Here is a 27,507-nt window from a genome sequence, read left to right on the forward strand (position 1 = left end):
ATCTATACTTCAGCCTATCATTGTAACACTGTTAAAAACTGAATTACATCGGTTAGTGGTCTCATTAATTTCTGTGGCGTGATAGTTACCGATGTTTAGCTCCAATAACCATCCGAAATATTATCAACAATTAACAGACATGTTTACAGAAAATATTAATCCATGATAATACTTAATTGTTTCCGTATAATTACGAATATCTATCGCAATGCTTCAATTATTTATTTCATTGATTTTGTTGTCTAGTTTTATAAAATGTTTATGACATAAAATATACTAATTTTAGCCACTATATAGACCATAGGTATATGCATACATATGTCAAACATTTGTTTTGTGGTTGAAACTATGAGGCTAAACAAGTAAGTTTAGGTTTGGTTAAACTTCGTCTAGAGCATCTCTCGGCTACCATGCTTGATTTTAAAAACGCGGTCTCGGACATTAAATGCTTTACATTGAAACTGTTGTTTCAGTCTGATCCAGGACAACTGTCATTTGTTCCAGGACATCTGACATTTATACAATAAATAATCAGTTGTTACGATCCGATCAAGAACGATGTTGGCTATATTTTGTTCCATGTAGCTGCTGATGTGACAGAAATGTGTAAGAAATTTTAGGCTTTTACATGTAAAACCAATTTCCGCACTTACAATAGCTTTATGGAGTATACTAAAGTTATGGTAATTATTACTGAAATGAAATTGTATGTTAAAGTTGGTTATTTGTATGACAATTGTCAGTTATATATATAAGTTGTGAGTTAGACCTGAATTAGAGAAATATCTGTTATTGATTTTATCTGGGACTGGTCTATGGTAGCTGTTAATAACAAACCGTGACTGTTGTTCAGACCTCAGACAATTATCCTCGGACAACATGGAAATGAATGGCGTTATGGAAACGTTGTTTTAACACTGTGTTTCGCTCCAACAAACATTTTCCAAGACATCCCTGTCACTGCGGCCAGGATACCCGGTCATGACCTTTATCTCTTGAAAACATGTTGTAGCGGTGTTCAAAGACAGAGTCGTTATCTACCCCAAATCTAGGGCCCTCCGAATCAATATAGGAAAACCCTTAAATTAACGGGTGGATTTTCCAATCGGCCTTATTTGATAAGCTTTATCATTATTATAGATCGTAAATCAATATTTGTCTGATAGTCATAGAGTGCCGATGTTGTGCTAGGACCGTGTAACTGACAACAAGTATGATGACGATACACAGGTGTGGTCTTATTACCGGTAAAATGTGTCGACCTGTCACTGTAATTGGAATATATGTCGAGTGCCCGGGCGGAAATCACGAGTGTATTTATCTAAATAAAACGCTGAATGTGATTGGAACGTGCATAATGACGCACGTGTTTTCACTTCCAGATTTCGAGATGTCGTGAATATTGTCCAATTTTAGGACAAATATATTGAACAAACACGCTGATTGTTGGTTATAATCAAATACGTTCCACATTATGTGTTACACATTTTGAGTACGTCAAGGAAACTGACTTTAATGATTCAACGATCATTTACGGATTTGGATTTTTGGATAAACAGACAAAGAGCAGTTAAAGTTCGGATAAGCAAACACCAAGTGGAGGTGTTCGGATTAACGTGTATGGATTATTATGACTACACTATCTATGGGGAACACAGTGTGTCAAATAAAAGCATCAAAAACATCGATATAACTTTCAAATCTCTGATTTTTTTAATAATCAAAATGAAATTACATTTTCCCCTTTTCAATCAATTATATATTCCCATCCAAGCAGTCTAGTTCTGATGAGATAATATTGATTTGAACTCTTCCACCGGATAATAGCTCTTCAGCAATATCTATATTTGATAGTGATTTCAGTGCGACGTTTGTGCTAACTTTGATGATTGTATTGCCGGTAGGATTTTAAAGTGATAATACCAATGGTGAGAGATAATACAGAGATTAGTGTTTATGAAATGGCCTCTTCGTCTAGGAAATTAAGTGATTACACAGACTTGTTATTCAGGAAACGAATGCAGAATCGGGCATTATCAGACTCGGATTGTACGAGACGATTTAGTACATACAGCAATAGTGTTCAACCCCAATTTCGCAGTAGACATTTCAGTATAGACGAGGAATCCACAAATCCTATAACTTCATACAGAAAAACGAAAAAATCTAATTCTATACCAGCATTAAAAATGACAGATGATAGTTTGAGCAAATCAAGGTTAAATATAACCATTCCTCAATTTTCGAAAAAGAAACTTTTGAAGACACGTTCTACTCAGAATTTCGGATTATTTCCACCAAGAAAGGTTTCCCGACAACAGGTAGTCGGTAGGCCATTTCTCCGACAGGGGAGACTTCTTCGCCGCGTTCGATCCGAGAATAATGTGATTCCGGCTCCACCCTTTCTAAACAGAATTCTGGTAAGTAAGAAGGATTTAGTTCACGGTAATTATGCTGTGATTATTTCAATTCATTATTTGGCTCTGCGGTATATAATTCGAAATAAACAGTGCTTTTCAATTTATCATTTTTTTTACGATCTTAACGTAGATCTGTATTTTCGATTGATAATTGCGAGAAAATGACATCTGTTTTAATAACTAGCTGATCATGTTGTTTGTGCAAGAACACCTAATCGATATTTTATTAATGTTGACATATATGTTTGATGAATTCGCTACATTTCTCTGTTTTACTCTGCTGATAATAAAATACATGCCGTATCCAGGACTGATTAAGTACATAATATTAATTTAATAACAAGCTTTTAAGTACGCCATTATTAAACAAACGGATGAAATTGATGACGTCATGTGACCTTGAAACACAGGTAGGGTGAAATATGGGCTGAATGTCAAAGGTGATATTATCATAGGGCGGGGTGATACAAAACTACGGGTGATATGATTATGATAGGGGGGATATGATGATGTTTGAAGTTGTGACGAGCAAGGTTGAAATGGTGGAGGATATGTTATGACGAGTAGAGGAGGTATGATGGAGATAGTGATTAAATGACAATAACGCAGCAGAAGTAAATGGGATATATAATATAATTAGTCTGGTGATATGATAAGGAGGGGTGATATGATAAGGAGAGGTGATATGATAAGGAGAGGTGATATGATAAGGAAGGATGATATGATAAGGAGTGGTGATATAAGGAGGGGTGATATGATAAGGAAGGGTGATATGGTTAGGAAGGATGACATGATTAGGAGGGGTTATATGATAAGTGGGGGTGATATGATAATGAGAGGTGATATAATTAGGAGAGGTGATATGATAAGGACAGGTGATATGATAAGTGGGGTGATATGATAAGGAGGGGTGATATGATAATGGAGGGGGGTGATATGATTAGGAAGGGTGACATGATTAGGAGAGGTGATATGATAAGGAGATGTGATATGATAAGGAAGGGTGACATGATTAGGAGAGGTGATATGATTAGGAGGGAAGATATGATAAGGAGGGGGTGATATGATAAGGAGTCGAGCTAGTAACGATTAAGGACCTGGTGATGAAAATGTTTTAAGTAATAGTGATTGTGATATGATGTGGTGATGAAAGTTTGTATCCAAAAGGGAATGAACTATCATTTGATATTACTTCATGCTTTCTATGGTTTCCGAAAAAAATGCATAAATCTGTCGACAATACTATTACTACAGCAATACAGGTACAGATTGATGTAGTAGTACAGGTACAGATTGATGTAGTAGTACAGGTACAGATTGGTGTAGTAGTACAGGTACAGATTGATGTAGTAGTACAGGTACATTGATGTAGTAGTACAGGTAGAGATTGTTGTAGTACACGTACAGATTGATGTAGTAGTACAGGTACAGATTGATGTAGTAGTACAGGTACAGATTGATGTAGTATACAGGTACAGATTGATGTGTAGTAGTACAGGTACAGATTACAGATTGATGTAGTAGTACAGGTACAGATTGATGTAGTAGTACAGATTGATGTAGTAGTACAGGTACAGATTGATGTAGTAGTACAGGTACAGATTGATGTAGTAGTACAGGTACAGATTGATGTAGTAGTACAGATTGATGTAGTAGTACAGATTGATGTAGTAGTACAGGTACAGATTGATGTAGTAGTACAGGTACAGATTGATGTAGTAGTACAGGTACAGATTGATGTAGTAGTACAGGTACAGATTGATGTAGTAGTACAGATTGATGTAGTAGTACAGGTACAGATTGATGTAGTAGTACAGATTGATGTAGTAGTACAGGTACAGATTGATGTAGTAGTACAGGTACAGATTGATGTAGTAGTACAGGTACAGATTGATGTAGTAGTACAGATTGATGTAGTAGTACAGGTACAGATTGATGTAGTAGTACAGGTACAGATTGATGTAGTAGTACAGGTACAGATTGATGTAGTAGTACAGGTACAGATTGATGTAGTAGTAGTACAGGTACAGATTGATGTAGTATTACAGGTACAGATTGATGTAGTAGTACAGGTTCAGATTGATGTAGTAGTACAGATTGATGTAGTAGTACAGGTACAGATTGATGTAGTAGTACAGGTACAGATTGATGTAGTAGTACAGGTACAGATTGATGTAGTAGTACAGGTACAGATTGATGTAGTAGTACAGATTGATGTAGTAGTACAGATTGATGTAGTAGTACAGATTGATGTAGTAGTACAGGTACAGATTGATGTAGTAGTACAGATTGATGTAGTAGTACAGGTACAGATTGATGTAGTAGTACAGATTGATGTAGTAGTACAGGTACAGATTGATGTAGTAGTACAGATTGATGTAGTAGTACAGGTACAGATTGATGTAGTAGTACAGGTACAGATTGATGTAGTAGTACAGATTGATGTAGTAGTACAGATTGATGTAGTAGTAGTGATGTAGTACAGATTGATGTAGTAGTACAGGTACAGATTGATGTAGTAGTACAGGTACAGATTGATGTAGTAGTACAGGTACAGATTGTTGTAGTAGTACAGATTGTATGTAGTAGTACAGGTACAGATTGATGTAGTAGTACAGTACAGATTGATGTAGTAGTGTACAGATTGATGTAGTAGTACAGATTGATGTAGTAGTACAGGTACAGATTGATTGTGTAGTAGTACAGGTACAGAGTAGTATGTAGTAGTACAGGTACAGATTGATGTAGTAGTACAGACTGGATGTAGTAGTACAGGTACAGATTGATGTAGTAGTACAGGTACAGATTGATGTAGTAGTACAGGTACAGATTGATGTAGTAGTACAGGTACAGATTGATGTAGTAGTACAGGTACAGATTGATGTAGTAGTATAGGTACAGATTGATGTAGTAGTACAGGTACAGATTGATGTAGTAGTACAGGTACAGATTGATGTAGTAGTACAGGTACAGATTGATGTAGTAGTACAGGTACAGATTGATGTAGTAGTACAGGTACAGATTGATGTAGTAGTACAGATTGATGTAGTAGTACAGATTGATGTAGTAGTACAGGTACAGATTGATGTAGTAGTACAGGTACAGATTGATGTAGTAGTACAGATTGATGTAGTAGTACAGGTACAGATTGATGTAGTAGTACAGGTACAGATTGATGTAGTAGTACAGGTACAGATTGATGTAGTAGTACAGGTACAGAGTGATGTAGTAGTACAGGTACAGATTGATGTAGTAGTACAGAGTGATGTAGTAGTACAGGTACAGATTGATGTAGTAGTACAGATTGATGTAGTAGTACAGGTACAGATTGATGTAGTAGTACAGGTACAGATTGATGTAGTAGTACAGGTACAGATTGATGTAGTAGTACAGGTACAGATTGATGTAGTAGTACAGGTACAGATTGATGTAGTAGTACAGGTACAGATTGGTGTAGTAGTACAGGTACAGATTGATGTAGTAGTACAGGTACAGATTGATGTAGTAGTACAGGTACAGATTGATGTAGTAGTACAGGTACAGATTGATGTAGTAGTACAGGTACAGATTGATGTAGTAGTACAGATTGATGTAGTAGTACAGGTACAGATTGGTGTAGTAGTACAGGTACAGATTGATGTAGTAGTACAGGTACAGATTGATGTAGTAGTACAGATTGATGTAGTAGTACAGGTACAGATTGATGTAGTAGTACAGATTGATGTAGTAGTACAGGTACAGATTGATGTAGTAGTACAGGTACAGATTGATGTAGTAGTACAGATTGACAGGTACAGATTGATGTGTAGTAGTACAGGTACAGATTGATGTAGTAGTTGTACAGATTGATGTAGTAGTACAGGTACAGATTGATGTAGTAGTACAGGTACAGATTGATGTAGTAGTACAGGTACAGATTGATGTAGTAGTACAGGTACAGATTGATGTAGTAGTACAGATTGATGTAGTAGTACAGATTGATGTAGTAGTACAGATTGATGTAGTAGTACAGATTGATGTAGTAGTACAGGTACAGATTGATGTAGTAGTACAGGTACAGATTGATGTAGTACAGATTGATGTAGTAGTAGTACAGAGATGTAGTAGTGATGTAGGTACAGGTACAGATTGATGTAGTAGTACAGGTACAGATTGATGTAGTAGTACAGATTGAGTAGTACAGATTGATGTAGTAGTACAGGTACAGATTGATGTAGTACAGGTAGTATTAGAGGTACAGATTGATGTAGTAGTACAGGTACAGATTGATGTAGTAGTACAGGTACAGATTGATGTAGTAGTACAGATTGATGTAGTAGTACAGGTACAGATTGATGTAGTAGTACAGGTACAGATTGATGTAGTAGTACAGGTACAGATTGATGTAGTAGTACAGGTACAGATTGATGTAGTAGTACAGGTACAGATTGATGTAGTAGTACAGGTACAGATTGATGTAGTAGTACAGATTGATGTAGTAGTACAGGTACAGATTGATGTAGTAGTACAGGTACAGATTGATGTAGTAGTACAGTAGTACAGATTGATGTAGTAGTACAGATTGATGTAGTAGTACAGGTACAGATTGGTGTAGTAGTACAGGTACAGATTGATGTAGTAGTACATGTACAGATTGATGTAGTAGTACAGATTGATGTAGTAGTACAGGTACAGATTGATGTAGTAGTACAGATTGATGTAGTAGTACAGGTACAGATTGATGTAGTAGTACAGGTACAGATTGATGTAGTAGTACAGGTACAGATTGATGTAGTAGTACAGATTGATGTAGTAGTACAGGTACAGATTGATGTAGTAGTACAGTAGCTCATTTACTTGTTTCATTAGGATTGTTGAACCCTACAGCTTTTGTTAAGAAACTCCACCGCTGCATTTTTCTACAAGCTTACCTCCCTTTATTTTAGACTATAGTATAACAAGTAGCTAAGATATGCAAATAATAACACTATTTTTGATAGTATGCTTGTAACACGGACCAGTCTATTATGCTACCAACAACAAATGCTATTTTTGAATATAGAATAGATTCTAGTGTAAGGATATCATATAAAGCTTAAATACGTAATTTTGCATGAATACCTTTTTACATATCATTGGATAGGATACTGAGAGATACGATTTTGTTACTTCTAAAAGATACGTCTCTGTTTTGTTTCCAAGGCAAAAACCATGGAATTGTAAATACCACTTTAGTCAAAAATAATTATCTTATAATATTTGGGGAAATCGGAGACATCAAAATTCGCTGACCCTTCCGGAATATCTGGTCGGTATTTTCAACAGTTCCCATAGCAATTTTTCTTTTGTTCATGTTTTGTTGTGTTATAATTGAATCTGAGTTGGGATTATAATATCTATAATTATGTTAACATATTGGTATTTTCGATATAAACGATGCTTGTTTTTACATCAACATTACATTGAAAACTTGGCGAACATGAAGATTTGTGTATTTGAATGCCTGTACTGAAAAATGTCAAATCATTACTTATATACAAGCAGACAACACTTAGGTAGAGAGGTGTAAAAAAAGCATAGAAAGATCATTCATATAAAAAAAATCGCCGCAATTTTGCCACATACATTAGCGATATTGTATGACCAGTAGTTATCCACCTCAGTTATTTAGGACCAACAAAACAAAATATTCCACAATAGTTGTTAAACTTAAAGCAGGAGTATCTCACACAAAATTTAGACTCATATACAGTAATTGAGTGTACTGAGTAGACAACGCCGTATAATAAAATGGTGTGTCACGCTTTCAGAGATTAAAAGGTCATTTTCACATACACGGTGGCTCTTTATCCTTTGTGTAGCCAATGAGCTGTTACTGTCCAACGTACAATAAAGTGTTCTGTGTGTTATCGAGGTTTAATGTTGAAAGTAAAAGTGTCAGATTGACAAAGGTTTTCTAACATAGTATAAGTGACTGTCTCGGTGGGCTGGTATGTGATATCATTACACATATTGAGATTCGAATCCTATATACTTATTCTCTTTTTTATCTCTAGTTCATTTTCTCAGATATTTAATTAAATGAAGTTGTACTGTAATAAAATATTACACCTCGTTAACAGGTACGGTGTATGTTGAAAGCTTTAATTTGATATGACAGGCAACTGGATGCTCAGACATGTTTGTGTAGCCGATTTTTATCTCTCAATGAGAATAACATACAGCTGACATCAAGATAATTTACAGTTCCAGCAGTCAGTTTTAAGCAGTATACAAACATGATACTATTGCCTCTGTTAAAGCAAATAAAACATGACAAGATCAATCAAGACCGTGTAACTGTCATAGTGAGTTAAGGATTTTAGACAATTTAAATTTGGCGTCTATTGTGTTTTATTTACAAGGTTAATCAATGAAAATGTTTGATGTACAGGAAAAATAATTAAATTAACATATAAATTGATGTTACTTTATTTCCAATGCAATAGGAAATGAGATTATACAGAGGTTCAATAATCATGCATAACAGCTCAAGCATGTGTTGTACTTTGGAGTCTATAACGAATTTTTCTCATTTAGCAATTGCTTTTAAGGTCAAATTCATTTAGAAATCACTTGATCGATAATACAGCCATACTCTTAATGCATCATCTTTCTGATCTCATATTTTTTTTATATGTAAAGGCAAAAAGTGTAATTATCTAAAAACAAAAACTGACGTAAATTCAAGTTGCAGGTCTTCAAAACGAACGATTAAATTCAAACCATTTATGCCTAAAATGGTATTCTCTGTCCATCAGCGACAAACTTGCTACAGGTCATAGACAGATAGACTTTTAACTGAAAGCTTGTATGTCACTATGTTACTATTTAGATATTTGCACTCTAATATGAACATAAAATACCTTTTAAACATCACTCTATTTACATTTCCTCTTCAAGGAGACAAAAGTCAAGATTTCTCAACAAGGTACAAAGAACTTGAATGTCCTTATGTCAATAACACATCTTGTGATGATGTATTTAGAAGATTAATGATATTGTCACAGAAACTCGTAACTAACCAGCCAACCTATGAACCAGACCATATTAGATATTTAATGGTCCATTTTATATGGTCCCATCAATAAATATATTCTGTAGTATCGTTCATTTAGGAGCCATACCTTTCCTTCATAAATTGTCCGTTTCAATTCATATTGGATTCGCATAGCCACAAAGAAAAAAGCCGATAGCGTGCTGTTATTGAATCTCGAGATTTTAGCTCAAAGAATCAATTTCTCCAGGATTCTGTGTTCTGGTATTTTTATGGTTATGATAACATGCAACACCGTATTGTTTTAGATATAGACAAGACAACAGGCTTGAGAACATCCTCAATTTCAAACCCGGGTACTCTTCCATTGTCATATTCTTAGACCTTTGTAAAGCAAGGAGGATTTCATGTATCATTTTATATACTGTGGTGATTGTCTTGTTGTCCCTTAGAAGCTGTTTCTGATTGTTTTGAACGGTTCGAAATTACAAAGTTGACAGGATTTCGTGACACGAAAACAAGTGATGATCTAATTTGCGTGTTTCAACACTCGTTTGCTGCAAAAAACGATAGCTCTCGATGTATTTAGCTTTTCATCAAAGCCAAATTTAATTTAGATTTTTCATGTCAATTACCCGTGATTGTCTGACATACACAATGTGCAAAACTAACCGAGGAAATGGATCATTCCATATATATGGTTGATGACAATCGACTTGACCTAAATGAAGATTAGTCATTTTGTATCTATGGAACCTTGGATTATATTTAAATATTAGTACTTATATAACGGAGAGTAAACTACTGAGTTCTTGTAATGAATGAACTCCCGGATTTCCTTAAATCGTCTGTTTTGCGGAGTTACCAGTCCCCAAGAGAGGGCGTTTTAGATGCCAGCGTCCTTGTAGAAGTTAGGAACCAGGCATCAGGCCTGTCTCAGAAAGACAAAGGGAAAAAAGTTAATTGGAACAATATTCGTTGTAAGATACGAACTTATAACACATTGCTTGGATTCGGAAAACCAGTTGGAATCAAATCAAGTGAAAAAGTAAGTATGCTTCGTGTTCACCAGATTTAATTTACGCTGACAATAATTATTTCCCCTGATAAGTTTTTTTTTATCAATTGTGTGTTAATCAGGAAAATATTGACTGTTGTAATTTTGATGAAATAACGGGAAATATTACGTAACGGTCTCCATTATGGAAGGACATTTCATTATTTATGGTGTTTTATCCATTTCATTACCATACAGTACAGTCTCCAATATATAAAAAATGTACAAGAAAACAAGTTGAACGCATACGTTTTAATATAAAGAAAATTATGTAATCATTCATGTTAATTTTAGTTTTTACTTACCTGAAATTAATACTGTAATTCAGATTATCTACATATCTAGACAAGGATGTAGTTTGTAAGTGTTTGTCTCGGGTGATATCACGGCTGTTATTGATAATCCTCTACTGACCGGTAGAGGATGGTCTTACTGTTACATGGATGTTTGTGGAAACATTTAATTAATTTGGAAATGTCCGTGATGAATTCAAATGGACTAGGTAAATTTTCTAAGAAAAGACAAATATTGAACTCTAAATTTCACATGGACTTTGACATTTTTGCAATGATACATTGAACAGCTATCCAATAACGGCGATTTCCATATGTAAACATCGTTTGGACATTGCAGTAGTAAACCATTATGGTGCTTTGCAATCTATACTGTATTCAGAACTAAAGATGTACCTATCACAACTTTCAATATGTTGCTTACTCCTGAGTGTTTTGAAGACAAGCAAATGACGAAGGCGTATACTATACAAGTATATCGGCGTAAATAGCAGTTCCTGTGTTGCCAAATTGAAAAAAAAAAAACCTAAATGACAAACGCCCTGGTAAGATAATCTGCCAAACTCGTGTATATATTGGAATTCTGTACGTTATATATTCCCTTGCATTAACGGAAATCAATGCAATTACATGCAGCTCTTGACTTTTTAATTCATACCGGTAAATATTTTATCACCCCAGAATACTGACGTCTGATAGCAGTGTTATCGCCTTTTGAAGTTATGCATTTTTTCTGTATATATATTGTGATTCCGAGAGTCAAGATAGAATCTAAAGATATACATCAACGTCTGCATACTGACCGGTAAGTTACTGCAGTAACATGGTGCCGGTCATATTGCGAATGAGATAAGGTCAAACGGAGAAGGGACGGAACCTTCTACACCCTCTCTTGTACATCACTACCGCTATAGCCCTGGACGTTCGAGGCCTAGGTGGGGCAGTCACGAGCATTGGCCGCAGGTCGGTGTTTCCCTCTGGAAACTCCGGCTTTCCTCCATCATTCATTCCTAAAACGTTCTTAACTGGCGCTGGTTGTTAATACGACGTGAAGCAAAAGTGAAATAAAAACTAAACCAGTAGGACAGCTGTACAGCGTGGAGTACTTCTTTTTATAAATAGTGGTTATAACATGTGTAATCTTCAAACATAATTTACAAGTCCAAAGCCACACGATTGATTACAATGCCATGCTTCACACATCCGCAACAATGTCCATTATCCTTATACGTTTCTAGAACACATAACCGCTATTTACGACGAATGACATGACATCCGTTGCAATGACGCAGGTGCGTTGTTAAGATGTCAAGAGACCAGGAAGAGAGCACAGACAGAATTCCATACAAATCAATTACAATTATAATCAATATTTATCAATTTTATTAATTAATATATCTATTTTTTTCGACAACAGTTTCAAATTTCTGCAATAGAAAAGGATAACCATTTGCCCTTATGCTCTTTTTGATCATTTGTCCGATGTAAAGATTTTTTCTGTTATCTTGTTGATGACTTATTAACAACATTCCCTTCTAAACCATTACTTTCAGGACTTGGTAATCACATGGTACACATGGTTATTAGTCTTCGTACTTTATTCATTAGCAAATTTGGCACTCATCTTGTGCACATGATCAACAGATTTGTACTCACTTATTATACATAATCAACAGGTGTGGTTCTTGTCTGGTACAAATAGTAAAAAGATGTGGTTCTCGTCTGGTACACATAATCAACAGATGTGGTTCTCGTCTGATACACATAATCAACAGGTGTGGTTCTCTTCCGGTACACATAATCAACAGATGTGGTTCTTGTCTGGTACATATAATCAGCAGGTGTGGTTCTCGTCTGGTACACATAATCACCAGGTGTGATTCTCGTCTGGTACACATAATCAACAGGTATGGTTCTCTTCCGGTACACATAATCAACAGATGTGGTTCTTGTCTGGTACACATAATCACCAGGTGTGGTTCTTGTCTGTTACAAATGATCTACAGAATAGTTACTGACCTTGTACCAAGTTTTGTTTTTTTCTGCGAAAACTTTTCTGTCTTTTGTTCAAGGGTTTTTTTCAATTCCTTTGTTTATTGTGATAGATTTGATGGAAAGGATTCCCAAATAAATGACATGTCATGAAGAAGATCGCCTAATTTGTCTTTGGTAGATTACCATATCATATTAATAACAATATGGTTGCTTATGTGGACGGGTTGTAAATTTAGAACGGGCGTGGGCAGGTTTGAAGCCCAAAACCACAAAATGCAAACGTTTTAGAAAATCGTGCAGCGTTTATAATTCATCAGCATTAAGTAGGGTGTTAGTTTAGGTCAAAATAAATCTGACTGCTATTGAGACTTCTGTACCTCATGATACATCAGGTAACGGCGATATATTTTACCGTTTATCGTACACACAATGAGATTTAAATATCACAAACACTGAAAAAATTAAAATTTTGATATGAATTATTCATATATGAGAGAAAATTCCCGGCTATGAGTCTTTTAACATCATTCAGAAATATTAAATAAAACGCAAGGCAAAGATTAAGTAGATCGATTAGGATATTCTGTATATCTCCTAACTGCTTTAAGTATAGTTACTAGTGAAACGCAATAAAATTGAACACAGACCATTGCATACATTCAGTATTATAACGGTAGCATATAAATCATCGGAAATGATGTCCCGCAGACACTCTTTTCGACTATAAAAATATTCCTTATAAAAAAATGTTTGAATAATCCATGCACGGAATTTTAACACAAAATAATGACAGGCCGTTTTAATGTTGATAGATGCAATGTACGGGTATAGATGCTTTATGTCTCTAAAATTGTCTATATATCTGTCGTGCAACGGAGCTCTGTGATTTGTTTTTAAAGGATTGGCGCTAGAGAGAGAAAGGGGGAGTGGGCGGGGGAGGCGTTTGATAGCCATGATGTCGACGATAGTTTTATGTCTGATAAGATTAAATGTCACAATAAGATGCGACGATGGCTTTTTCAGGGAGACTCAGACTTCTGTATTTTATCGGTTACTTTCAATCTCACGAAAAAACCTAGGTTGTAACAAACCATCTTATACCGAGACATTGTGTAGAGTTGAAGTAGTTACCTGACAGTCGCAAAGTGTGACAGTAAAGTTTCGGTTAATTTCCCGTTGATTTTAAAGATGAGATCATGATTTTTTTTCTGTGTTTTAACTGAGGAAAAAAGTAAAAAGATATAACATAATAAAAGGTGACACACATTGCAGGATTGAAGTTGATACATAGGATGGTTAAGACATGAAGTGATTGTGATAACATGTTATAGCTTTTTGTAACACGCATATTTACATGTACTTTACAATAACATCTATGTTTTTCCGTGCTTGTTTATTGCAAAAAAGTAAATTGAATTTTCTCTTAGATGATGTACAAAACTGTGTTTATTTTTATAGAAGTTTTGCATTAATTTCATTTTACTGTTAAAAGTTTCCCTCGTTTATCTTCGAAGCATTTTATGACAACTTACAAAATCTTCGTACTGTGTATGTGGAGAGTTCTGTGATAAATATTTATATATACATTGACATAACTCAAATCTATAACATGTTTTGTGATTTTTGACAAATTCATCGCCCGTCCTTGTGCTCTATGACAAACGATTTTAAGTCAAATTGGAACAAGCAATCTAGATACATCAATATAGCGTACGTCTTGTGGGGGTATTTTTAATCAGTGATATTTACCACATACTGTTTGTTATGTCAGTGAAGATACCAACTACGAGGGAAGCAAAATACCCTCGATTATGTGAGCTCAACGCCGCCAGATATGCTATAGAATATCAATTTATTTTGTTACCTGTCAAAGTATGTTATCCAATTGCCTTATTCACATGACTGAGAAAAGTTCAAAATCTAAAACATCGAATAACGCCAAAACTTAATTTCACACTCTGTAGGCACAGAAATACATTTCGGGGGTGTTTTATTCTCCGAAATATATTTTCTATGCTGACCTGTACATGAGGAATTGATAAAAGAATTCTCACATCAACGTGACAAATTAGATACGTTTGAATAACGTATTGTCACCATAATCACATCTTGCATTGTATCATGTATCGATGTTCTATTGGTTTTCATTTGTGTGTGTCGACCAGCTTGGAAAATTAATTCTTTTCAGAGCAGATCAGATCCGTATTTAAACGATTTAAAACCCATAGCTTGCCATGATCGACCTGACATGACGGCAGATAATACAGATGACCATTCCTCCAGGATCAACTCAGCATGTCGCTGCATTTATGTCCGTTGAAGTTCTTAGTTTCGGTGCAACCTTAATTCCTGTCAAACGCATCTACTGGAAAGTTTACGATAGAGATACATAAGTTATATCAGCGAGGATTTTTTTTATATTTAGCGTGTCTCTCAGAGTATCGGGGGATGACTACAAAAGAATCACCAGAGGACACAAACTTTTCAGCTCCGTGCAGCAACAAGAACACCTGGATATCCTAACTGCGCCGATACTCCCAGGATAGGAGGAACTCAGATTTTTTTTTTTTTTTTTTTGAAAACGCCTTCCCAGAATAGCTGTATGTGAAAAAGTCGATAAGTTGGATAATTGATAACACAGTTAAATACAATATCTAAATATAAAGGACCGGTGACATCACAGGTAATCGGAGACATGATGGACACTGAAACTCTGGTATCCCCTGATATCTCCTGGAGGATGACTTCCAAGTGGAAATAATTTGCATTTTTTTGACATCGGAATTAGTGTTTCGGTATTACACACTGTTTGTATGTGTACAGAAGTTTGTGGCACTTCTACATTACCTTTGTATCCAACTCGTTGTTGTTGTTGTTTTGCTATACCAATGATGATGTAATCAACACTATTTAAAGACTCAGGACTCAAAGTTTACACTTGTACTAAAACGAAATGATATCAGCTAGCTATTGATTAAAGTTTGTGGCTGAATTAAACGTTTGGATCACAAAGGTTACGTGTACATATGGTGTTATACTCCAAATACCAATAATCTGACTTCATTGTGTCATAGGTGTTGTAAAAAGTTGTGTAAACAGCGTCACTATCGATAACTCCTGGTTTAAATCTCCTATGTTAAGAAGAATTAACAGTACTGTAACATGCGATTTGATGATATATGGATATCGGAATTCTTTCTTATCATACCCACTTTGTACATCTAATGAAAGTTTAACGGACCTTAATCATGCAATTTAAAGCATATCTTATTCTGAAAAGTTCTCGCCTAAATCGTCGTATTTACAACCATATCCGATATGAGATTATGTTTGATTACCTACTAGGAACAGGTAAATACGAAATGGAACCATATTACAGCAGTCAGGAAAAGGTCAGACATGTTATCTAATATAAACGAAACAAACAAAATGTCTGAACAAGACGGCTTTGGAAACGAGTATTTATTGCCCTCAATTGTCATCAAAGATGTTCGAAAGAGTTATTACCCAAAACTTACACAACCTGTTCACAGTCTGACAGCAAGCCGTATGCTCGCATACCTCTGCCCAACCGGGTTTGCTAGAAGCAAAATGAGTTCTTTCCGGAACGGCCATCCAGTGCTTCCTAATATTAAAGCAAATTATGGAATTATGGACAAGAAAATTAAAGGAAAGAAAACAAGGTCAGCTAAACTGACATTATCATTTGGATTAACGTCACCATACTATCTTACCGATTTGCGGAAATCTGACCCAAGACATCGGGAGCGCACGAGAGCCTACTTAATTAGACATAGGCCACCTCGATCCAGGGCTGTGAAGGTTTGGTTATATCTAATAAGCTTCATTTGTCTGATTGACAACATATATAATTATAATCATTCTTATGAATTCGGTAAAATACATAAGTGTAGCAGTTCGTTTCTGCCAAAGCAATATAAGAAATTATCGATTTGATTAAATACTTCTTATACCATTTAGGGCGTAATAATGCGAGAAAGGACAGTCTATTTCTAATGATGATATAATTTTTCTAGTGATGGAACAATATTTAGAATTCAGATCAGAACGGTGTTCTTGTTGTGTTCTGTAGAAAATGATTCGAGATTTAATAAGTAACGATTTCACAAAATCTTTGAAAGTTAGAACACTGAGTATGGTGCTAAATTCAAAATGACATCTCTTATTGTCATACGCAAAATTATACAACAAAAAATATGTTAATGTTAACTGCACTTTTTGACAAATTTGTTCTATATTTTGAGCAATATTTTTCCTATTTTCGTGTAATTTAAAAAATGAAGTAAAATGTATTGCGTTGATTCTTTCATTTACAGTTCTAACTCATTAATTCTTGTTAAAACAGATCTTAAACTATTTCTCATCCATATAGATTATCTAATTCTCTAAAGTTAGTATATTAGGCTGGTTCAATATATAATGTTTTACGGCATGTAGATTTTATTTTTTTCGCCGCGGTATCGACACCTTTACGTATTTTGTGTGGTGACTACACGTATCAAGGTGGGCGTGGTTATGCAATCATGTAAGATTTAAATGACATGGTTTATAGAAAAGTTCAATATCATATAAAAAGGAGTTTCAGATTGTTGTTGTTTACGTCTGTAATAAAAGATTAATATATATATATATTCTTAATTTCTGCGATCTTTGACAGATCCAAAGGTATCTGAAGTTCTCGTTCCCTTTCATTACGTATTGTTGAATAAATGCCGTCAATGGATTTAGCAGCCACTCTCTTAGAATTTCGGAATAAAGAAAATTCCTTGACACTATGATACAATATTAAAGTGTAGGGGTTTGTTGTTAAATACCCCGCGTTGAGTTAGTTATTTTAAGTGTCGTCGTGTGACATTTTATGTAGCAGTTATAATTGTTGTAACTTATGTTTATTAATTATAATTATAAAATTATAAAAATAATTATAGAAATGTTATTATGAGGTTGTGATAACAGATACACATTATCTTAAATGTATGTTACAGTGCGTGTGAGATACTACTATCCATCATATGTTTTGGCATCACCTGACGAAAAAGGAGACAGTTATCATTACTTTTTAATCGTTTATGAAACGATGTATTATGGAAATTTGATTTTCATTTTGTAACAAAATTTTAATTCAAACTCAAAATTGATGAAACTAAAAGAAAATAAGAAACCTTTACACAGAGGCTCTTGAAAAGATGAGGAAAAAAATCAATATAAGTGTTTCGGAAGGATTAGCGTCTTCTACTTGATCGACGATACAAGTCAACGTCTACAATACAAACCGGAAGGTGTTCGGGATTTTCCCTCCATATATGTATTTCAGTTAGCATCAACATCATGGCCGTTATTTAAGTGGCATTAGATACTGGTCTATAGTGGTTATATGACTATGTGATTATTTTCTGCAAGGAGTCACTGAAATATTCATGATCTAGTATTTTAGACATACGTTTTTGTACAACCCTAATAGGTCCGAAACGCGTTCATGTTTGACTATTACTTCTATTAAGCATACTGTAGTATGAGACAAAAATAGTGCACAAAGATTCAATGAAAAAAAGTAAATTTATCTGTAATTATGTCACCTGCAGAGTAAGATTATAGTTCTTATGTACTTCGACTTAAACTTGCAAATTATTGTTGAATTTTATGAAAGTTTACGAATGAGATATATAAGGAAAACTTGATGCATGTACTTATAGCATTACGCAAGAGTTAGAATCTCATTATCCATTCAATTTTGTAATTAAGATCAATCGGTTCGGATTAAAAGCAATTATCTATTCATTAACGGCTTTTAAGAAAAGTGGGCAACTCACATTTGGATATAAACAGATTCAGAGCCTTTAATTTGCGTTCTTTGTATTGTATTTCTTTAAACCAATTTCACTGAACTTTTAACCGTCCATTTAAATCACCGACGTGACCACATAACATTACTATCCAGGCCTACATATTATCATCATTAGGATTCTGTTTACACAATACATACTTTAACCTAAGAAATCAATACATTTTATTTCCTATAGGGCGTATTTGTTTATATTGAACTCTTGCACGCAGTAAAATATATTGGTTCCAATTGGTAAAAAACATACTTTCAACTACCGTAGATTATCTTTGTAATACAAACTGGACCTTGAGCGGTTTCGGCTTTTAAAGGTACTTCAAAGCATGTTTCACAGGTACGGTGTGTTTTGAAACACTACGTCAACCGTATTTCTTTGTTATTACAGCCCCTTGTCAGGTTCCGCCGAGTCGTAAAGACTGTCCAGGTGTTGTTACGAGCAACGTTGACCAACAGACAGACCCATCGAACAGATGCCAAGTATCTTTCTTGGGCACACGATGACTTCTCGTCTTCCAAGAGAACTTACGAGATGTTCGGCCTCAGTTTCGATCCAAGTGACTACAGAGCGAAAAAAGAGGTACATATCCGTATCTTTTTTACAAATATGAAACACGACGACTTTATACAAAGTTCAATGCCTGCCTATTACCTATTTCTAGGCGTTATATAAAGTGTTATTGGGTGAAGCATAACATGAACGAAATTCATTAGAAAAGAATCTTTGATTTACGATATATTATCACAGAATAACAGAAAGAAAAAAAAGACAAGCCTTCATCACGTATTCAACATTATAAATCTAGACATTTTAAGCAAAACAGAAATATATGACATGAGAGTTTAACCTTAACACCGTGACGTACACCTTGCGATTTTTTCTGTTATTGCTCTATCAGTTCATCACGATTTCTTGTTTGTATGTATTCTTATCGAACTGCTGTTTTTTCTGTACTTTATTGATTTAGGTTTACCTTAGCAATGAGGCTAAGGTTATCCTATCTATGGATCCGAGGGACAGAACTGATGACCACCTGAAAGTGGCACTTCTTGCTCTCAACAATGCTGTAGAGGCATTCGGAGAATTCCCAATCACTATGCAACGATCCCTAGTCCGAGTCGGCTGGTATGAATGGTACGTCTCCTTACGGAACAAGAGTTACAGCCTTACAAACGAAATCTTTAAAAACATTATCTATCAGACACAGTTCGTTTGACTCACAACATTATGTGATGCATGGCATGTCATCAAGTCGGACATTGAATAAATTGTATTAAAATGGTTTTTTATCATCAATTCCTATTTACTGCTACTTCTTCTGTATCTAACAGCGGTTGAAGGACAAGAAAGTTTTGAGAGTTAACTTTGAGATTTTAAATTTAGATTTAAAGTCTAAATGTACGTGTACAAATGTATCTGTCTTATAGTATACCCATATTTAATACAGAAAACCTTTGTAAAATACAATTTCTAAAATATCTACATTGCTTTGATACGAAACACCATCGACAGTATCGTTGTATGAAGTTATTACTAAAACTCGTGAATATATTCAGAAGTGATTCACGTGATGCTGTTTTGTCGTTACAGTTTTGAAGACAAACGCGTTATCATTCGTCAAGGTCATATGGCGGACAATTTCTATTTCATCTTGTCTGGTACAGGTAAAGATCAGATCTATTTAATGTTATAAGGATGACGTAGAAGTACAATCGTTATCAATTAAGTAATTAAGCAATTCATATTTCTGTGTATCACAATTATCATCTTGTCTGAAAATTCGTCTTAATATATACTGACGTTTAAACTGATTCTAAAACGTTATACTGCAGTTTTTACCAACATTTATTATAACATTTTATTAATATTTATACTCTATAAGTATATCTAACGCTGATATCGATGCTTATACTCTATAATTATATCTAACGCTGATATCGATGCCTATACTCTATAAGTATATCTAACGCTGATATCGATGCTTATACTCTATAATTATATCTAACGCTGATATCGATGCTTATACTCTATAATTATATCTAACGCTGATATCGATGCTTATACTCTATACTTATATCTAACGCTGATATCGATGCTTATACTCTATAATTATATCTAACGCTGATATCGATGTTTATACTCTATAATTATATCTAACGCTGATATCGATGCTTATACTCTATAATTATATCAAATGCTGATATCGATGTTTATACTCTATAATTATATCTATCGCTGATATCGATGTTTATACTCTATAATTATATCTAACGCTGATATCGATGCTTATACTCTATAATTATATCTAACGCTGATATCGATGTTTATACTCTATAATTATATCTAACGCTGATATCGATGTTTATACTCTATAATTATATCTAACGCTGATATCGATGCCTATATTCTATAAGTATATCTAACGCTGATATCGATGTTTATACTCTATAATTATACCTGACGCTGATATCGATGTTTATACTCTATAATTATATCTGACGCTGATATCGATGTTTATACTCTATAATTATATCTAACGCTGATATCGATGTTTATACTTTATAATTATATCTAACGCTGATATCGATGTTTATACTTTATAATTATATCTAACGCTGATATCGATGTTTATACTCTATAATTATATCTAACGCTGATATCGATGTTTATACTCTATAATTATACCTGACGCTGATATCGAAATTTATACTCTACAATTATATCTAACGCTGATATCGATGCTTATACTCTATAATTATATCTAACGCTGATATCGATGTTTATACTCTATAATTATATCTAATGCTGATATCGATGTTTATACTCTATAATTATACCTAACGCTGATATCGATGTTTATACTCTATAATTATATCTGACGCTGATATCGATGCTTATACTCTATAATTATATCTGACGCTGATATCGATGTTTATACTCTATAATTATATCTAATGCTGATATCGATGCTTATACTCTATAATTATATCTAATGCTGATATCGATGCTTATACTCTATAATTATATCTGACGCTGATATCGATGTTTATACTCTATAATTATATCTAACGCTGATATCGATGCTTATACTCTATAATTATATCTAACGCTGATATCGATGCTTATACTCTATAATTATATCTAACGCTGATATCGATGTTTATACTCTATAATTATATCTAACGCTGATATCGATGCTTATACTCTATAATTATATCTAACGCTGATATCGATGCCTATATTCTATAAGTATATCTAACGCTGATATCGATGTTTATACTCTATAATTATATATAACGCTGATATCGATGCTTATACTCTATAATTATATCTAACGCTGATATCGATGTTTATACTCTATAATTATATCTAACGCTGATATCGATGCTTATACTCTATAATTATATCAAATGCTGATATCGATGTTTATACTCTATAATTATATCTATCGCTGATATCGATGTTTATACTCTATAATTATATCTAACGCTGATATCGATGCTTATACTCTATAATTATATCTAATGCTGATATCGATGCTGGCACCAACATTTATATTTTACATTTATACTAACACCCATTTCATCACAGGCGATTATGTGCGAATGTTTTATGTAGACGAACGGAAATACTATGATATCAACAAGTGGTATTGTTTTCTATTCCTCTTATACAACTATAATAGAGACTAAACAAAACTTGGTAGTGACCTAAACAGCTCGCTGCATTGTGAATATGGATAGAAACTTGTTAACGCTATGTGTTACAAATAAACACTTATATCTTTTATTGTCAGCGGTTGTGACGATATTGGAAACAGATCCAGAGACGAAAGAGCAGCTTGTACGCACAGCAGCACTTCTCGGCAAGGGTAATAGTTTTGGGGTAAGTGTGTGTCAATGACAGATTATACAAACGACAGAAAAGAAGACACTACATTTTAATACTAATTTTAGAATTAGATCTACTAGAACCGGATAAAGATATTAAACTGCATCATACACATTCTTCGACATGCATGAGAGACTGGTTTATAATGCTTTGTTTTCATCTGGTTATATGTTTATAGTAATGTGTTGTCATATACATTGTCTACAGGAGCTCGCGTTAATGCACGGCGCCAAAAGGAGCGCGACTGTGACGTGTAAAAACAGCGTGGAATTACTGGCGGTGGGCAGGGATGACTTTATCGATATATTTATGCCAGTGGAGAAGGACCAGGAGCCAGAACATATTCGCTTTCTCCGTTCAGTCATCTTACTGAAGGGCTGGCCCATTGTTAGACTTCCCTACCATGACCCAAAGATATGCTGCTTCACGTATTTCCGGTAAGGACTTTTTTCCCTTCTTTTTGTTAATTTCAACAAAGATATGCTGTTCGCGTATTTACGGTAAGTATGTTTTGCTTTTTTTTTTTAATTTCAACAAAGATATGCTGTTTCGCGGTTTTCTGGTAAAGTCTTTTTTTTTCTATTTTGACAAGAGTACATGCTCGTACATATTCATTGTACGCGATTTACCAAGAATGTGTTATGGAAAGACGATTAAAAAGATTCGATGTGGGCGATTGAGATTCTGGTAACCATCTAATTGACTATCAAACAAGAAAATTACACAAATATATTTCAGAGTCATTCTAATTAGCCATACTATCTCTGCAGCCATTGAGTAAATAATTCTGAGTGCTGAAACAGCACGTTCCAACAACTTTACTTCAGGATATGTCATTCAATGTCTCCACTTCAGTAATACCGTGTTGTGAATATAGACGTAGGTTTAAATCAAATGTCAATGAAATTTTGTAAATTTTATAAAGTATATCAAAAGAATCCTTTGAAATTCTTACTTAGGCATGATGCCTATCTGTGCTCATGTCCGTCCGTGTTGATGCCTGGCTGTATTGATGTCCGTCCGTGTTGATGCCTGGCTGTATTGATGTCTGTCTGTAATGACGTCTCTCTGTATTAATGTCTATCTGTAATGAAGTCTCTTTGTATTGATGTCTGTCTATAATGACGTCTCTCTGTATTGATGTCTGTCTATAATGACGTCTCTCTGTATTGATGTTTGTCTGTATAGATGTCAGCCTGTATAGATGTTAACATGTAAAGTTATCTATTTGCTGTAGGCGAGGGCTACTCCTTTGTAAAGACAGTAATACCTCTGAATGGGTTTATGTAATTAAAACTGGTACGTGCCGGGTCCTGAAGGCGCTGCAGACCACACGACCAAACATTCCTGGACTGGAACCGAATCTAAAGAAACACGAAAAACCATTAAGTGAGTGTCTGTACTATACCTTGCGTAAATGTGCATTACTTATCTGTAAAATATAATTCCAATTTCGTGACGAAAATATTGGATCTGATAGCTGTAAATTAACATTCGGTGAGATTATACATGATTTGCATGTTGACTTCCTTAGTAAAGATTATACGGTGTTTGTACAGAGTTACCTCCCATTACCCAGTCACAATCACTTACGTCACCATCAATAACACCTACGTCATCAGTAGACTTCTGTTCTCCGAGATCCCCTCGGAATTCCTCCAGTGAAGGACATATACCAAAGAAGTTCCGAAAGTGTACGACGGAAACAATGGCGAATCTCTTCTCAAAAAAATCAAAAGAAGGTGAGCAGAGATCCTGAATGAATCCATATGTTTAGTTCCGAACGACCAGAGATATAATAAATTGATTTTAACTAGTAACAAGTACCTTAAAGAGCGATAAAACACTTAAAATATTACCTTTTTTCTCCAGAACGACTTTCAACGGCAGATCATAAACGTAGAATTGATCGAGTGTACGAAAAAACACATGCAAGTCATTATAGAAAAGGAAAAGTAAGTATATTATTAGAAAAAAAAAACACACACACACACCCACACACACACAAACACACACACACACACGCACACATATATATACATCCATCACGTGATCAGTCAGAATAGGTGTAGTTTTCATGTACACAATATATGTACTTCCGTACTTCACTGGCGTCGAAATGGTGTGATTCTCACTTAAGTAATAACAGTACGCCACAGAGACACTAAAACAAAGTAATACACATGTATAGTAAGTGTGATCATTATGATGCTTTGAACCAATGTGTATCTATATTGAATTGATGATGAATTATAAAAAAAAAATTGACTCCTTTTAAATTCAGGAACGTCTACCCAGCCTGAGGGACCTAGAAAGCATTCCCAGCAGTTCTGAACTCAACAAACAACCAGACACAGTGTTTGTGCAAATACAGAAACTAGGGCCAAGAGAGACATATGTAAATATAAATATAGATTGAAACTTGTCAAATTGAAATTTAATTGCATTTACGAAATATTATCTCTAGAAAGTAAACGCAGCAGTTATACTGATTTTCGTTCAATAACGCGTAACATCACATTTTTGTATGATATGTACACGAAACCGCCTTCAAGCTAGTGGCAGAGAAATAACATCTATGGTAGATTTTCTGTTTGATTGAGATATTCCGTGTAGTTCAGGTCAGCATTCATTGTGTATTAAACAAAAAATGTTTTAAATGCCTGTAGATCACAAGCAAACAATATTACTTGAATTCCAGTTTTACATGTGTTATATTCTGTTCTTGGTGATCCAGGGCCTGGAGCAGGTCGCCTTCGGAATGATCGGTAAAACGACAAGCACGATATTAGTATCAGAGGGAGCAGAGTGTATCCTTATAAACAGAAAGTTTTTCAAACAATATCTCACAGACGAAGAAGCCAAACGGATACGACACACGGTATGTTTGGCAAAATATTTGTACATGCCAGAATGAAGTTATTATCTCTTTTCGTACAGAATATATTCTCTGATATAACATCCTTCAATCACATTTATACCGTTATACAGTTTTTGGTTTAAAATTTGCCTTTTGTTCGAAATTGTCTTTAAAAAGTTGTCCTGGTTCACACCGTTTGTCTCCTATCCGGTTTGTTTCATTTTGAAACAGTATCGTTTAAGGTACACTTTACCCTTTAGAAAAGCAGTCCAAGGGAGAGCAATCGCCTAGACTTACTGCACACATGCAGCCGACAGTGTTGAAATTTCTGTATGAATTTGTACCGATTATTATATATAGTTATTTGGTTTACAGAATTACTGTGTCTGTGACATATTTGTCTTCTGTATGGACATGTGTTGATGATATTGGCGTAAATGAAATTTATGCTATTGTTTTTTTTTTTACTTTCATGCTTTCATGTAAAAATATATTATCTGTACTGTGAACCGTACACATATTTAACGAGAGATCTATATATATATATAAATATCCACATATAGCTGAGGATGTGCGTGAAACAGAGTTTTTTATTGGGTTTATTTCCGCAAGTCAACATAACACCATTATGTTTTGGCTTGGCTGTTACACAACGGAAATTATTAACTGTTTGTCTAGTGCAGTTTTGTATCTTCTAAATTTTGTACACATGTCAAAGTTTCAAAGTGTTACAATTTTCAAAACATTTTCAAATAAACTCTATCTCTAAAAATAGCCACAAATTATTTGACGCTGACTAACAGGATATCCTTACTGTATAACGATAAACACACACCACCCACATCACTATCTGTCTGCATGTTGGCTCTTCGTTAATTATTTCAAGCACTATGTATTACCTTTTCATCCTTCAACACTGTTTTTCTTTTAAATTCAGTTGCAGCCGATTCCATCCGAGGAGAGTTTACAGCAGAAATTACAGGATAAGACAAACTGGGAAGCGTATAAAGCATTAACAGTGGTGTCACATCTACTTTACAAACGTCAAGAGGAAAACAATGCTAGTGTGTTTTACTGAAACTCAACATGGGACGCTGTGACCATCAATACAATTCAGCATACATTGTCATGCTGGATACAAACTGAACATATCGGCAACATCCTTCTCCAAATAGACTCCAAGAAATAGCATGATTTTGTTCATTGCTTACGCAGTTCTTAGGAAAACGTTTTTAAGGCTTCCAAAGAAACATATATTTACGATTTCCTATTTATAATGGTGACTTAAATTTGATTTATACGTCACCTCGCTGCTCTTCATCACATTCCTTCTACGTAAATCTGAACAGTTATGGATGACAAGGTTTTGTGTTTGTTGTGCAGGAGTCAACAGAGGGAAAAAAACGGGGATAATTTCATCTCGTATTTACCCATTATTTTGTTGTTTTTTTTTAAATTGCAAGAAGCAGCTTATGTTCTGAGTCAACAAAACAAATTAGAATACTTGACAAATGTTTGTCTGAGATTTTGTAACCAATATATGTTTTACCTTTAAATATGATAGGATAGGATAACATTGATTGAAAGTAGAGGTGACTATCCAGTGAAAATAATACCATTAAATGTATGAACGAGTATATATCGATTTCAAGTAGAAAAGCACGTATGGTTGATTTGAAAGGATATCGTTGATGAAGATATTTAATGAATGGATGCATTTATTTGATATAAATATGTAAGTACGAATTAAAGAACGTATAATATTAATTCATGTGATTTTTCTTCTTATGTGTTAGCTCGGAGATATCGCTAAATTAGAAGACATAAGAACACGAGAATGACATTGTAAATATTATTATTTTAATTCTGATGATAGAAATACCGAAATATTCCAACCTCCATGAAAAAAGAAAACATATGAATATTTAATATACAACTGACATGATCAAGTGATGTTTTAATTTAAAGGTCGTGAAAGAGACATACGACAGAATAGAAACATTCTATACAAAGTTAGATGCGATGCATTAGAAACAAACAATAAATTTCTTATATGTTTATTTATTTGTCTATTTATATTTAAGTGAAGATAGTGAATCTTAGGTTGTGTTTTCT

General features: G+C 34.4%; 1 protein-coding gene across 1 annotated transcript; it reads left to right on the forward strand.

Annotated features, from left to right (window-relative positions):
* The first annotated feature begins 1,961 nt into the window (after nt 1-1,961).
* On the forward strand, nt 1,962-26,623 carry LOC132558334 (cyclic nucleotide-binding domain-containing protein 2-like). Its single transcript, XM_060222881.1, has 12 exons — nt 1,962-2,420; nt 19,029-19,220; nt 19,609-19,775; nt 20,232-20,305; nt 22,438-22,526; nt 22,740-22,969; nt 23,770-23,921; nt 24,092-24,274; nt 24,405-24,487; nt 24,817-24,930; nt 25,270-25,413; nt 26,330-26,623. The coding sequence occupies exons 1-12, from the start codon at nt 1,962-1,964 to the stop codon at nt 26,468-26,470; spliced, it is 2,028 nt and encodes a 675-aa protein (XP_060078864.1). The 3' UTR covers nt 26,471-26,623.
* Nucleotides 26,624-27,507: the final 884 nt, after the last annotated feature.

Source organism: Ylistrum balloti, unplaced genomic scaffold, assembly GCF_031769215.1.
Source record: "Ylistrum balloti isolate Yb309-2 unplaced genomic scaffold, AGI_CSIRO_Ybal_v1 Utg370780, whole genome shotgun sequence".
Classification (NCBI taxonomy): Eukaryota; Metazoa; Mollusca; class Bivalvia; order Pectinida; family Pectinidae; genus Ylistrum; species Ylistrum balloti.